General features: G+C 37.2%; 1 protein-coding gene across 1 annotated transcript in view; it reads left to right on the forward strand.

Annotated features, from left to right (window-relative positions):
- Positions 1–761: 761 nt before the first annotated feature.
- LOC129724489 (potassium voltage-gated channel subfamily KQT member 1-like) overlaps positions 762–16,492 on the forward strand; it is a 140,086-nt gene continuing 124,355 nt past the window's right edge. The window contains exon 1 of the mRNA XM_055679436.1: positions 762–2,018. Coding sequence (XP_055535411.1) covers positions 1,066–2,018 — 953 coding nt within the window. The 5' untranslated portion in view covers positions 762–1,065. The remainder of the gene's footprint in view (positions 2,019–16,492) is intronic.

The raw sequence follows: 16,492 nt of genomic DNA on the forward strand, positions 1-16,492 counted from the left end.
GATTCGACGAAGGCTGACGGTAGATTGGGTCTGCTGTTTTTTTTTTCTCCGAAGCGAACTCTTAAATCGGTTTCAATCATAACAGTTAGTGGCGCACTGGAAGGCACTGGAAGATGATTTCCTGCGATGAATTAGATTAACAGCCTCTTGGCCTGGGGTGAATCACAGTCACAACCAGACACAGTCGCTTGTTTGATATTGAATAACAATTGAGTTTTTCTCAACTAGGAGAAGTTAACGTCAGCTTTAACATAAGAATGTCAGAAAGAAAGAAAGATATCTCCATTCAAATTCGTGGTATTAATATGTTGTTGGCTTAATCCTTACGGGTTTAGATGCAACGTTATCAATAAGACTCAATTTATTCTTCGAAAAAAAAAACTGCTATAATTGAAATTATTCCACCCAAGACAAATGACTAAGACGATCAACCGCTTCGTCCCTTGTATGATGTTGACAAGGGTGACAGCGAACGGAAAAAACGAAGGAAAACGAAAAAAAAAGTGGATAATAAAAATCCATCAGGCGCAACATTTAATTTGGTTAACATTTTTCTAATTATCTCGTAAAACAGGTTTCTCTCAACCGCAGGCTGTCAGGCCCTTTGGGTGCCTCGTCTAAAAGTAATTACCACCAGCGACGACCGAGGCAGTGCTGGAGCGATGAGGACATTAATGGCAGTGTGAGGCGAGAAAAAAAAACGCGAGTGCTTCAATTTAATGAAAGCTAAACAGAGCGCGATTTCTCGACAGGAAAGAAAAGTCGATGAAACACAATGTTGACAGTGCTGTTATTGGTTTGGTGGCGAAATTGGCACAATTTTTCCAGTGACGAAGCTGCTGCCCAAGTAATGTTGTGTCCTGTCCAGTGCAGTAATCCGGTAAAAGTGTATCGGGTGAAGAAAAAGTGTTTCGACAATCGGGACGGTTTCCTTGGTAGATGTAGTGTAGATGGTAGTGACAGTAGTGCAACCGTAGAGCAATAGATAGATCATAAAACGGACAGTGTGTGTGTGTGAGTGGGTTGGTGCAAACGGGAGCAACGAGCGGACGAAGTTGCCGCCAAATGTTGTCGGTTGTGCTCAGTACGGCCACGATAACAATGAACAGAGGCGAGCAGGAGAATCTCTTTCGGCAGTCACGAAATCTAAGGCTGCAGCAAGAGGAGAAACATCAGCTTCAGTTTCAGCAACAGCAGCAATATCTGAACAAACCACGTCACTTTTCGTACGGTAACATCCACCAGGTCAGTAATCTTCATATGCAAGCCTCTAACTCGCGATCGTTTGGCGATGATCGCGGCAGCGGTAGCCACCAGTTTGCGGGGGTTGCATGCGATGACCTGGTGCTTAGTGTGCTCAAATCTCCCGTCAAGGAGACAACAAATCTGCTCAGTAGTAGCAGTATCTGCGGTCAGATTATATCGGCAAGTCCGAGTGCCGGTAGCAATGGCTTGGGGACCGGGGCAAACACCGGAACGGGAACGGCGACCACGCAAACGCCGAGTCCCTGCGCCGGATATCAGGCTTTGCACGGTTCCGAGGATGAAATGATTGATGATATCGAGTCGGCAATGGAAACGACCGAGCTGAATGCCGTCAAAATGACGGCGGAACCGTCTTCCTCCCCACGGGCACTAAAGTTCCTGCGTCGATTTCGGACGGGTAAAATGGGTCGCTTCGAGCCGCACCATAGACGCGTTCCGACGCCCATCCGGCGTAAAAATCGTAGCCGCTCGAGGTCCCGTTCGAACGCGGACATTCTGGACGGAGTCACGACCGGCGATGATCCGTGCGACGTTCTGCCGGGGGACGATCCCTGTGACGACGGCGGTGAAGCACCCATCACGCAGAAAATCGGTGTTTCCGATCCGTACTATCCTATTGCACTGCCGATTGATCAAGCGTTCAAAGCCAAATATGTTTTCCATCACCGTCGAGGCAAAACGGTACAGGAGCGGTTCTATGTATTCCTGGAGCACCCGGTCGGTTGGCTGTGCTTTATATACCATTTCTCCGTGTAAGTATCCTTGTTTTAAAACATGTTAAATCACTCTCCCCATTTGCGTTCTGAAACAATGACACAGTCCCGTGCTAATGGCTTCCGACACGAAAAAGGTGGCAAAAGCAAATCAATTTTCTCCACCCCGTTTCAATTTACTGCACCGTGATTGGTCACGGCATGGCACCATTCGAGGCCAGTCTCTGCTGGCTGGGGCCAGCCAGAAACATGAATAAATAAGAAGCTGCCTCTTTCTGCGCGTCAAAATCAATCGGCCGTTTCCTGGCTGGCTCCCACAAACACACGGCGGCAAACATCAATATTGACAGTTTGCATCTAATGGTACACGAAAACACGATTGATCGTCGGTCGAGTGAGGGAAAGACGGGTAGGTTGAGGGGAAGTTTTCAATCATGTCAGAAATAACACGTTATACTTGCGGCCTTCGAAACAATGATGGCTGTTACAACTCAATCTGTCTGCCCGCAGGCGGGCGGGCGGGTGACCAGCAGCCCATGGATGTCAGCATTAATGGTTGCTCGATTCGATCGCTTGTTCTCGGCTATTTACAGCATTGCTCTTTACTACCCGGGGAGCCTTATGCTCTGGATGGATATGACAGGTAAATGGCTAGAGTAACGTGTATGCATTGCATTGGCTCTAAGGCTATCGTTTTTGAAATTTAATGCATCACAATGCACAGTGGTTCGTCCATAGGTCAAAAATAGAAATTTTTTTTTGTTTTCTGATTATTATTGTTTTAATGTATAAACGGTTTAGGTTTAGGTTATAAACCTGAGAATGCAGAAAAGTTGTTTTTGATGGCCTATTTTATGATCAGTCTACTTTTGAGCACGAGATAAGGGAAGGTGTTTGACACTTGCAAAATCAATTTAAACAGACGTGTTTTTTTACATTGAGTACATATCCGCTGTAGAACGAATTCAATTGCTTCATCTGTTTATTTTCATCATGAGCCGCCAGAAAACTGGTTTGTTTCGCTATGGCGGTGTTGTTTGGATAGGTATGTGCTAAACTGTATTCATAATTAGTCGTAAGATGGAACGTAGGTATACAGTCAGGGAGCAACACCCATACATAACTTCATGTAAACTTTTAAATGTGTTCCGCGCGAGATACTGTCACCAAATTACCACCAAACGAAAGATTTAGAACCTAAGGGCATCTTCAGCGGTGGTCTATTTTTTAAACAACTTTATACTAGATTTACACCAGCGAAACCTGAATAAAACCAGCTAATATAGACCAACTTTACGTTTTCCGCACCGGTGTTGTATATCTCGTTGTTTTAGAATCGCTGACATCTGTCACACTGTCAACAATACCATACCCTATGTTATCAGTTTATGAAACTTGTTATAATGAAAAGCACTCAATATATAACAAACGGAAATTGGATCTTTTTAACGCACATTAAACGATTACTTTGGCAAGACACTTTATATCCTCAAGACTTTATATATTTGACGGTTTAACCCAAGCGTCAGTGACATTTCTCAGGATGGATTGTTATGATCGAAAAATTTCTGCTACAAGTAGGGCTTCGGAGGATAGCGAAAATTATTTGATCGCGAAGATGCTCATCTTCCGTTTTCGTCTCATCAATCTTTCAAAATCTTGCAGTTCTCAAAACTTGGATTTGGTTTTGAGGATATTGAAACAAGTCCGCATTGTGAACGTTTTCAGTTCAGAGTCTTAGAGGAACATTTTTCTGGCCTCTTGAGGTCTCCAATTAAGGCGATTAACGAATGGCCAACATATTTGTCATCCTGGTGGCTGATGGTTGCAAACCAAGTAGTTAAACCTGCGGTTATGGTCTTCCAGAATTCCCCCTTTTGCTAGTCGGTTTCCTTGAAGCCAAAAACGACAAACCTGTTCTTTTTCTTCTTCAAAAAAACCACAAAAACATATTGTGAATTGTCATGAAAAATCTTTGTTTTGTTTATTTCCCAACACTCGCAAAACGTTTATATGGAAATAGCTAAAAATGAGTTATTCAATTAAAATATGACATTTGACCCACCTATTGGTAGCGTACAAAGGGTTTTAGAACGATCTATTTCTTGTTCCAAAAAGTGACAAATATAGACCAAAACGTATACCCGTTTCAAATTTTTTCAATTTAGATCTGGTATAAAACAAAATTTACACCACCGGTGCAGTAGTGAATTTGAGTTTGTTCCAAAAAAAAATAGAACAAAACAACGATTTGGACTACCGCTGAAGATGCCCTAAAAAAGATTTGTTAAAGGTTCCAGCTGCATATATTTGCATTAGTCGATGACAAGCGGTTAAAGATGGTTACTTTTCGTTTGAATTTTAGACTTTTTACATAGTTTCTTAGACGGATTGTGGTACATTCAGCTCAAATTTGCAAATTTGTTCATAAACATTTGTCTTCATTCGAATTTTGATATTTGATGTTGAAACACGAGTGGTTCCTGAACAAATATCAAATTTTTTCGAAGTTATTCCAGAAAAATAACGTAGGGTAGAGCGGGGCTAGTTGGTTACGGGGCAAGTTGGTCAATGAGAATATCTTCGAATCTACGTATCTAAAAAATCGTATTATATGGGTGATACGTAGTAGATAACCAGAGAAACTAAATGACAAAATGAAGTATTTGCTGCCAAATTGGCCATCAATTCTACTCGGTTTTCATGTTGAAATTTTTTGTCTAAACAAAGCTAGCCAAATTGAAATGAACATGGCTTAACGTATTATGAAAGTCATTTTCGTTAGTTTTAAGTTGTGTAAAGCAAACTTTCGCCAAAATTTTATTTTCATATATTTCGAGTAATTTACATATTTAATACATGAGGGGCTAGTTGGTCACATACTAGCGGGGCTGGTTGGTCATATGCACATCATAAATGAATGCAAGTAACCAAATGAATGCAATTCCAGGAACAGTGCATTTCGTGACACAAACTTAATCCAAGCGAAAACAGCGTTTGCTTTGTTTAGAAAAACCAATTATTTGAAGCGATAAACTATTTGGTAAAAGTTATCTCCATTTCATCGTCATTTTGATGAATATTTTTTTGTGCAATATAAATGCTTAGTCATTGATCTAAAATAACTATAACGTACACTAATGCATCGACAAATGCTTTCTATCTGATGAAAATTTCGGCGTAAGCAAGCTTTCAACGAAAAAAAAAGCTAATGTAGCTATAGTTTTGTGCTTGTGATTGCAGATGCAAATCTAGAACTTGGCCCCTGTTCTCAATTTAATCCTTATTGTTTTTGATTTAGTTCCCAACTAAACTATTAGGGAAATTTCAACATATACTTCTTGTCAGGTATGAAAGAGTAACACGATTTTTTTCATGCAATTTTGAGTTACTTCTCTGATGGTTTGGGATTTTGGAAAGCGAACGTATAAACAAAAAACCCGAATGCGGTTTGACCTCCGCTGAGATGCTACAGGCTGCCGCTAATGCAGTGAGGAATAAAAACTGAATTGTCCTTCCGAAATATGAACGATCAATTTACCCCACACCCTGACCAACTTACCCCAGCTGAGGGGCTAGTTGGCCAACTTGACATCCACTCAAAAAACATAGAATATCCGCAAAATCATAAACTATTCTGTACAGTTTATATTTTTTCTAGATGCTATAGACTTAACACAACATTTCCATGTAATGAGTTTTTGCCATAATGTTTCCTACAAAAAGTTACAGAACACTTTGACCAAAAATGACTAACTAGCCCCGCTCTACCCTAAAACAAGAATACTAAAACTTTAATCGCTTTGAGAGTTCACTTAACGAAACCAGATTGTGCTTAAATTTAGCATAAGGACTTTTTTCGAGAGAGAAAAACTTTTAAAAACTGCTGCATTTCGAAATTCAATGGTCAAACTTTTCCCTATATTCGATTAGCACCCTATTATGCATGTATAATAATGGCAATGCCAGAAAATTGAAACAAGTTGGGTGATGGCAGTCCCGGAAAGTATGTTTTAGTCGAAAAACACTTATTTCTGTCGATTTCAGTAGTTTTCAAGACCAATATTGCACAAAAATTATTTATGACCGCCCTCGCCATACAATTCGAACCACTGTGCAATGGTAGAGGCCTGGGAGGGAGAAAAGAATACTACACTCAAAACAGAGAACACGCACATGCGTCGTTTTCTGATAGCGTGTAACTATCTTCTTGCTGTAACGCATGCATGACTCAAACGAAGAATACTGAATGTGCAAATATTACAGACTAATTTTTCGAGTCTGTGTTTCCTTCAATGTGCCGTTGTATAAAAGTTTTTTCAAAGTTTCGAGTTCGACCGTGATGAAGTGTGTTCGAAATTGTAACCAAAGCCTTAAATCAGCAAGCACAAGTTTGATAATCAAAGTACGCTAGCATGATTACTACTTAAAGCTTATGAAATTTATTATTTTACGTAAAAACAAACCAAATTTTTTTGTAAAACGAATACAAAAACTGTTTGCGATGAATATTTTTTCGGGCAACGCGATACCTTTCAGTTGTAACAATACTCATCGCAAAAAAATGCTTATTTTTCCTTGGTTCAAATTGACAGTCAATGACAGCTCATTCTGGTTCATTTTGACACTCACACCGCTTCGTATCCGTTTCTCCCTCCCAGGTAGAGACTTCTCTTTCGACTGCGTTGATTTTAGTTAAAAGAAAAATAAATTGACTGAGCATTTTAGTTTACTGTCGTACAATACGTAATAAAATTGGCAAAAAATAGTCAACAAATTTTACTGACCTACTGGAACATCACCTATTTCAAATATCATAATTCATAAATTGTATAGAATCTGTTAGTTGTTTGCACCTAAAATACGCATGATTCCAGTGGTAATTTCGAACCACAAAACTCAAATAAAAAAAATTCATCCAAAACCAAGACTTGCATGTAATCAATATGAGCAAGAGCGCGCCAAATGACCTATGGTCGAATAACGAACATTTTTGATTTGAATGAAACTTTGCACACGTATTTGGCTTAGCAAACTGAGCATTTTTCACAGGTGGAGAGATTTTTTACACCCATGAGTTACATTCTAAAAGGGCGTATGCCTTTTGGCACAGGTTTTATTCGAAGCATTGTAGCCCAGAAACCGTTGGTTGTATAGAAAAACTGTCTGAGAATGAGTTGTAGGGAATTAAAAATGCACCATAAAAAAAATATACACTGTAAAAAAAAATTTTTTTTTGACCAAAAAAAATTAAAAATAAATATTAAATTTCAATTTAAAAAAAAAGAGTTGAATTTTTGTTTTGTTTTTTTTTTTTATAAGAAACTTGACATTAATACGCAACTTTTAAAAAAAAGTCCAGGGTGGAGAAATGAAAAACAATTTTTTTATGGTAGATTATTTTTTTTATGAAAATTCTAATTCAAAAATTTTTCAAAACATTTGTTCTCTGATGATTTTAAAAGATACGGAGAGTCATTTTGAATCAAAAAGCTCTTGGTAGTAAACATTCTAGAGGCATTGGTTTTCGAGTTATTTCTAATTTAAGCTCGAAAAATTATAATTATTTAGGAAAGTACACGTTTTTCTTAATTTGTCCATGGTTCTCCAGCGAAAACCTAACGTTTATTGGAATGCATGATCAAAAATATACAATTCATTCTTTGACAACAAAACGAAGAAAAGAGTTAATTGTTCTAAGTGATATGAATATATATAAGAATTAAATATTTATTTTCGAGTTATATTATCTTAGGAACATATTTTTTATGACATAGATACTTTACAGAACTAGTTTCACCTTATATTTTATATACATCATAAGTAAATGATTCGTCATCTTTTGGAAACAGCTTCGTTTGTATCTTATTTTCTGAAATCGGAACAAAAGAGTAATACTTTTGTGTGGCAGCTATTATTATAGATTTTTTGAAAATATTGCTCCATTCTGTTACTTCTTGTTCATATTCTTCATATGATACCCAACTAAATGACATTTTTGATGAATTTTTATAATTTTGCTGATTAGACCAATCATACAATTCTTTTGCGCTTGTAATGGGATGTTCATGTTCTTTAGCTGAACTTGCATTTCCTGCCATTCGTTTTAATATGCAACCAATTGCATCGCATAGGCCTTTACCATGAGAAGTCGCAAAAAAATGCCACTCTGCATCGACGTTATATTTTGTTTTGAACTTGCAAAGACTTGCAAAGTTTTTTCTATTTTTATTTTGTGAGGCAGCTCCATCAGACATTAATATCGCTTTTTTCATCTCTATTGTTGTTTTCAAAAAACTCATCAATTTGGCAATGAACGCCTGAACCGCAACAGTATCATGATGGAGTACTTCCGATATTATGAAAAAACTGATATTCTTAAGTGTTCCAGATTTGAATAGTAAACAACGAAGGGATGAATGGTGGCTTGACTATCATTCCAATAACTACACGAATCACAAATTGATAAGAACGTATTAAAATGAGCTTGACTGTTCAATATTTTTAATTTTGCAATAACGTTTTTTTTTAATTTGCGTAAGCTTGATGAGCACCGATGATCAGGAAAGGGTTTACAGCATTTGGGCTTGGTGTATTCCATTTTCACTTTATTCATCTTCACAAAATGCAAACTATTACTAACACATCTGGAGTAGTGCAATCGTATTTAAATACGGAAACAGATATTATAGGTAACCCAGTAGTTATTGGTTGCGTACTTTACAAACAGTTATTATTAGTAAACTAGTGATAGTGTTGCACGACAAACATATTTTTTGCCTTTCACTTAGAAAGGTATAGCAATCACTTGCAAAACCGAAGATATAAAAGTGCTCCAAAGGGCCGAATGGCATATATCACTCGACTCAGCTCGAAGAGCTGTGTGTGTGTATGTGTGTGTGTGTGTGTATGTGCAGATTTTTTTTCTCACTCACTTTTCTCAGAGATGGCTGGCCCGATTTCAATGAAATTAATTGCAAATGAAAGGTCTAGTTGCCCCATAAGACCCTATTGAATTTTATTGTAATCGGATTTTTAGTTTAGAGGTTATGTATCAAAATGTAAAAATCATGAAACATCATTATCTCTAAAACCACACAACTGATTTGAACGAAATTGGTTTTAAATAAATGGGCTACCTCAAAAACCCTTAACTTTATTCTTTATTCTTTATTTATACTTAATTTTATGAAGATTGAACTTGTGATTCAAAAGTTATGAAATGAAACGTGCTATGAAGAGTGTTTAATCTCACTCATGTTTCTCAGAGATGGCTGGACCGATTTTCATGAAATCATTGTCAAATGGAAGGTCTAGTTGCCCCATGAGACCCTATTGATTTGTTTTGCAATCGGACTATTACTTTGCCTGTTATGTTTAAAAATGTGAAATCCAGCTATGAAAAGGAACATATTCCGAAAACTACTTGAACTCACTCACTTTTCTCAGAGATGGCTGACCCGATTTCCACAAAATTAGGGTCAAATGAAAAGTCTAGCTGCCTCATAACACCCTATTGAATGTTACAGTAATCGAACAGGAACTTCGTCTGTAATGTACCGAAATGTGAAAATCACGAAACTTCATTATCTCAGAAACTACACAACCGAATAGATCAATATTATTATCAGATGAGCGAGCTAGTCAAGGGTTAACTGATGAATTATGATTGAACACGTGGTTTCAAAGTTTGACTGCCCTATACGTTCTCATTTCGTTTGATTATAATCGAACCTAAGCAACCGTTATGTATTACATTGTTAATAAAACAACGAAAGTCTATTATCTCAAAGATAACTGACTTATTTGAACATAACTAGTGTCATACGAACGAATCATCTCTCAAACTTACAAATAACAAACTTCATAACAATTTGATATGTGGCTCAAATGTTACAGAAAGAAAAGAAACTCAAAGACTATTTGAAGCTATACCTGCTTTGATCGATATGTGGCCTAAACATAATTTAAATGTGGTGTCGTACTATTTGAACGTTCCAAATACATTGATTCCTTGCGATGTGTTTAAAATCTACAAACGCACGACGAATCGGCCATAGGATATGATCAAAGTCAAATAACAATTGTTTGAAATGATTGGTGGTATTTGATAATTTTCAGCAGATTTCATATTGGGAGGTATTTAGTTATTTTCCAGAAACTAAAAATGGTCGTCTTTAAATTCAAAATGGTGTCCAGAGTCAATGTTTGGTTTCTATGCATCATCTCAAGACGGAAATATCCATATTGAGTATTATTCGTTCATTTTCGACTGTTTCCTTGAAGTTGCCATTGAGCAATTTAAAATGGTGCCTGCGGTCAATTGTTAGCTCATTGCATCATTCTGGTTCCAGAGATACTCATATTGGATGGTATTTGGTTATTTTAGGCTGTTTTTCACAAACCGGAAGTCGCCATCTTGGATTTTAAAATGGTATTTAAGATAATTTCTGGCCTCTGAGCGTCATTCTGGTTGAAGAAACACCCATCGATCATTTTCGACTGTTTCCCAGGAACCGAAAATCGCCAACCTAGAATCCAAAATGGGCCATCTTAGAATTCAAAATGGTATCTGTGGTCCATTTGAGCCCCTGTGTATCATTCTAGATCCGGATATTATTATATTGGGTGGAAATCGGCCATTTTTGGCTGTTTTCCAGAAACCGGATGTTGCCATCTTACAATCCAAAATGTTGCCTGAGGTCGATTATGGAACATATTTGTTACCACTAAAAACATTTACCTGCCAAATTTTGTTCCATTTGGTTGATTAGTTCTCGAGATGTGCACAAATTTGTGTTTCATCCAACTATTATGGACATATTAGTTACCCCTTAAAACATCCACATGCCAAATTCGGTTTCATTTGCTTGAGTTGTGCAGAAATTTATGTTTCATTTGTTTGGGACCCCTCCCTTCCAGAAGAGGGAGGGATCTCAAACTATCATAGGAACCTTTGTTGGTACCAAAAACCCCTACAAAAAAAATTCACGTCGATCGGTTCGGTAGTTTTCGGGCCTATATGGATCAGACAGACAGACTTGACTGCATTTTTATATGTTAAGATTACAAGATCAATATTTTAGAACCTAAAGAGTGAATATACATTTATTGGATTGAAGCGTTCATGTAAATCTATTTTTACAAATAAAAAATTGGACGAGAAAGGCTGGGCATGACCGCTAGGTGGATTAATTTAGGTTGTTTTTAAATTGAAAATTAATGTTTATTTTTAATTTTTTTTGGTCAAAAAAAATTTTTTTTTGTACAGTGTATATTTTTTTATGGTGCATTTTTAATTCTCTACAACGCATTTTCAGACAGTTTTTCTATACAACCAACGGTTTCTGGGCTACAATGCTTCGAATAAAACCCGTGCCAAAAGGCATACGCCCTTTTAGAATGTAATTCATGGATGTAAAAAATCTCTCCACCTGTGAAAAATGCTCAGTTTGCTAAGCCAAATACGTGTGCAAAGTTTCATTCAAATCGAAAATGGTCGATATTCGACCATCGGTCATTTCGCGCGATTTGTCTCTTGTCCTTACCTCACAGGTCAAAGCGAATAACTTGCTTCGGTTAATCGTCATCATGCAGTTGACGATAAATTTCAAATCGTCAAATGAAGCAAAATTCGCTCGAATCTGCTTTTTTCGTTACTGCCTTGAAGCCTCAGTTCTAGCAGTACAATCTGAACCAACGATACAAATACGCCGAAAAAGAAACGACGAAACAAAATGAACCGAGTGAAAGACGTTTGTTTTGTGCTTCGGGTTGAAGACGAAGTTGAGTTGCGTCATCGTCGCTTGACGATGCACTTATGAAGGTGAAGATTAAAGGGCCTGCACACAACACAGTGAGCAAGAGGAAAGAAAACAAGAATTACCACATCTTTGATTTTTACATGCTCAAGTCATTGATTTCAATTTCTTCACCGCTCTATTTTCATTAGATTTCATTTCAACGACATATCCAGCACAAAGCTTCTCCCTACCCTCACCCAGCGAATAGCAATACTGGCTCGTTCTTGTCTCGTTAAAAAATATAACTCTTCATTGAAAACAGTGGTGGCGCTGAAAAAGGCCGTTTAAATTTATGATGTGGTTCTGAAAAGAACCATTTGAGTAGCTGAAAGTCCAGTAGGGTCGTTTTTGGTTATTTTCTTCCTCCAAACCGATGATTATAGTTATGCACTACGAATAGAAAAGAGAATTGGTTTCTTTAAATGTAAAATTACAATTCTTACCTACATGTTGCTCAGATTTATCATTTGTTGTCACCGCTAGTGGTTTCAAGTGGAGCGAAACAGTTCAGAAACACGTTTGGGGTTCCATTTACTACATTTTAATATCACATCATGGTAGTCAAGTATTGCAAACGATTTACGTGAGGGTACGCAATAGCGGAAACATTTTCTAAAATACAGCAAATAGTCTTAGAGCGGGATTAGACCTCGAAAGAGTCGGCAGAAACCCTAGCCTTTAAAATGCCAGGTTTTGTTACTGAATAAGATTTTTGAACAATGATTTGTTGCAGCAGGTAACGAAAATAATTGATTGTGTTATACTTCCTTACAACCTTCACAAGATATTTGAACCCAGAACTGAACGTTTCAGCGCTCATATGCAGCCAGCTGTTGCAACCCAAAGGCATTTCCGTGCATTCGATGAGTTATATATACTTTGATGATCATCTATAAATCCTGCGTTTTGGGCTTTCCCGAGTTACGGTTGCGTTTATTATTCAAACATTTCAAGTTTATAAAACAATTTCATTTGTCTTACAACTATAACTTCTATTGCTGTCTATTTCAGGAAAAATGTGAGCTGAATTGAGTCCTAATATTTTTGATATCTATGTTTAATTGTTGAATTGTTGTTTTGCCTCTGGCCCGCGCCCGATATCTCATGGTCGGCGTTTGTAAAATAGAATGAGAGCATTAGATTAAGGAATACTGCGAACACTTCGACTTCGACTGGGTCCAGAAAACGACCAAGAGAATGTGAGAAAATATGTTTCAATAACAAACAAGTTTGCTAGTTTTAATATATATTACATATCGTAATGCTATCGGAGCAATTTTCATTTTCATTTCAACACCAAACATTTGTTCGTTTCCGTGATTTATAATTTAGTAAATAATTTGGGTTTGAATTTAGAAATTACAAATCGAAGATCACGTCAAGCTACCTGCGAATGATTCAACACATGCACATGCTAAAACATGCAGCTAAGAAAATGAAAGAAAAATCAAACAGGGCGAAGCTTACTAGTTGCCAATGAATGTGCGAGTATAAAAAGAAAAAAATCGTCCGCTCATTTTGAGCTAGACCTGTGCGCGTCGCAGCATTTCTGTTTGCAGTCGAAAGGCTACTTGTAGTAAACAAATTTGCTGTAGCGAAGGTATCTGCTGCAGCCCAGCACACAACTTTATCACGCAGTTCAGAATCAGTCTTTTTTCAAGACTTTTGAAAAATGTATAAGAATAGTTAATTTAATTTCATCCAACGAAGGATATTCATACTTTTTCGAAGCTGTATTTCAAATGGAATGGTTGTTTAAAATGTCTCGAAAGCGTAACAAAAAATCAATCACGACGTGGCATTCCAAGAATCAATTTTACATTTACATGCAATGTAAATGGTCGGTGCTTATATGAAATGCATATGTGAACGAAAGCAAGATTCGAGCTAGTGAAAATTGTTTTACACTCATCCAGCAGCTGATCAACTGCAGCCCTCTCGAGAAGAGATAATGGGTACACTGAAGTCAATCGCTTTTCCGTGCGTTCATTTCGATGTCCTTAGTTTAATGCATTTTGTGGGTTTTGCCTCGCAACACCGCCATGATTTGTGTCTACTCATGAAGTCTGTGCCAGGTATGCTCGCACGTGATTGGTTCATTGTAGGGGAAATTCGATCTTGAAAGTTTTTCTCTAATTTTCACTGTTGAACAATTATGTAATAATGATCACTGAAGTATCACAAAATGTCCATCATTTTATCAATCCAACGACATATTGATCATTGTAATCCATCATGTGGTTACACAATATGAAAGATTTCGACGATTCCGACGTTACACCTTGGTTTTTAGTTTTCTCAAAATGTATTTCGATATGATGCGGTTAGACGTAGTCCTACGTCAAAAACGAAGTATTGTGTTTGCTTGAGAATGAGGAAACTGGAGCCAAGACGGGGAGTGGATTAACGCATTGGATTTTGACGCAGGAGAGACAACTGATATAATTGAGTTTCCTGAAGGTTTGGACGATGCTGAGATCCATCCAGCGCATGTGTGGGCGAAAAATGAGTTTACCGTCAAAGTAATATTCATACTAATCTTTACTGATTTTAAAATGTTACTGTTTTGTCTCATTCTAGAATGTTATGTTATGTTTGCTTCTTCCAAACCATTGCTTCAATAAAAGCCTGTCATTCACTGCAGATGGTTTGTGTCGATGGTTGGAGTCGTCTGGTGGGAGGTTGTGATGTAGTATGCTGACGGATAAAAATCTATTTATGCTGGTAGAAAGATCTTACTAGGGGGGAGGAAAGGGGGGTCCCAAAAAGTCTTACGATGTCTTACAAGTGGGGAGGGGGCTTTTGAAAAAATGAAAAGATATGCTCACGTAATTATTGAAGGGGCCCCTAAAGTTCCGTTCCATTCGTGCGATGCGATGCGATTGAAAAATTCTCCGTTATTTGTCGCTGTTGTTAACAGGCAAAAAAAGACACTTAACGCCCTTTGGCTTCAAATCATGGCTTGGCAGGAAATTCCAAATACCGAAGTAAGCTGTTTCTGCGTGTGACATAGATCTTCATTGAACAATTCCTCCGATCCAGCGTTTTCGAAAGTTTTCAGGCTTCCTTCACGCAGATAGTCGTCAATGTTATAATTACCGTCCTAAAAGCAGCTCTAACATCAACTCTCTTTGACAGAATATTCTTTCACAATTGTTAACCAATATGCAAAATGAACACCAAGCGAGTGCAATAAGTTTTGTCATTGATCAAATAAGTTGATTCTACGTACCATTTATTTCACTGTAAAATCCGTAAAAAATTCTATGAAATAACGATGCGTAAATATTATGGATAAATGCTTAATGTTTCAGATAAACCAAACTTTCGATTACTCATCACAGTTCTTATTTTTTACCAAAAAAACGAAATTACCAATTGAAAAACAAAAAAATCGTTGGGTGCTCATAGTAGAAAATGCTTAACTTAGAACTATGCAACATTTAATTGACACGAAACAATACATTTTTGAGTTTCGGGAAAAAAGTTTTTTTCCTAAAACAAATGTAACAATCAATTTTCAAATAAACATAACATAACAAAACGAATACGATAGAACAAAAACTCAACATTGAGAAATAAAAAAAAGTCGGAGAGCGGAGAATAGAAAACGATTAAGAGCAGGGTTGATAAGAGTAAAAAATAAAAAAGGAATCATAATACTAGAACGTAGAAAACACCCTCCCTTCCAGCTGGTGTCGAGGTACGATGCTGACCTAACAATCCACCTGTCGTAGATTCGAGTCTCTGCTTTTGTGAAACAAACCATTCTTGGTGTAGTGAGTGATTTTGTTTAGTGATTAAAATAAAAAGTGTTCCACTAGTGACGAAAAAAACTTTGGTTGGCTGCTGAACGAGTCCCGTTGTAGCCGTATAGAAAAATGCGCGGATTTTGTTTGCTGAGGCAGGTGATTGAATTAAATGAGTTTTCGAGTGCGGATGCCCGACTATAATATCAAATTTATTGCTTTTAAGTGAGTTATTGAGGATTATACTTTATGAGGAATCTAAAGTGAACTAAGAAGAATCCATTACATGGATTAGCAGATTGGTTTAAGAAGAAAATATGCGTTTTTTCCTGTTTCCAATTGTGTTTTCATGTTTTATGGGATGAATATATGGGCTGAGACGAATAATAGAGCAGTTCCCCTATAAGTAAAGTAGAAATTTCGAACGAAACTATACGAGCCGCTGACGAAATATCTACTACCAGCTGCCATAACATAGGTTTTCCAGAGCTCTGATGCTGAAAAATCTGTGTCTAGGAAGGCAAAAATAATTATATAAATGTTTGATAGTTTTAAAGCACTCGTAATAAATCGATTTGGAGTTAACTAATTTGAAATGAATGTGGATCGTGCTCAAGACTCATGACTTCTATTGTGATCTCTTTGTACACAGAATTCACAAATAAATCGCCTAATGACATACATTTTATTAAAACAAAATATTTTTTTTTTAAATTATTCAATTTTAAATTTTGGAATTTAAATCGAATGTCGCGACTTAAACGACACTGTTGTCAGCTAATCTTTAAACAGCAGTTGAATGAACACTACACTTGAGTATCAATTTTGTGACGCTCGAGCGATTGTATCCTCATTAGCAATAAACAACTCCCGAGACCCATGTTTTTGCATATCTTTTGCGATCGGTAAATAAGAATAATAACTGCCCTACAGCTCTTCGACACTCCACGTTATGGGCACA

This window comes from Wyeomyia smithii, chromosome 2, assembly GCF_029784165.1.
Source record: "Wyeomyia smithii strain HCP4-BCI-WySm-NY-G18 chromosome 2, ASM2978416v1, whole genome shotgun sequence".
Taxonomy (NCBI): Eukaryota; Metazoa; Arthropoda; class Insecta; order Diptera; family Culicidae; genus Wyeomyia; species Wyeomyia smithii.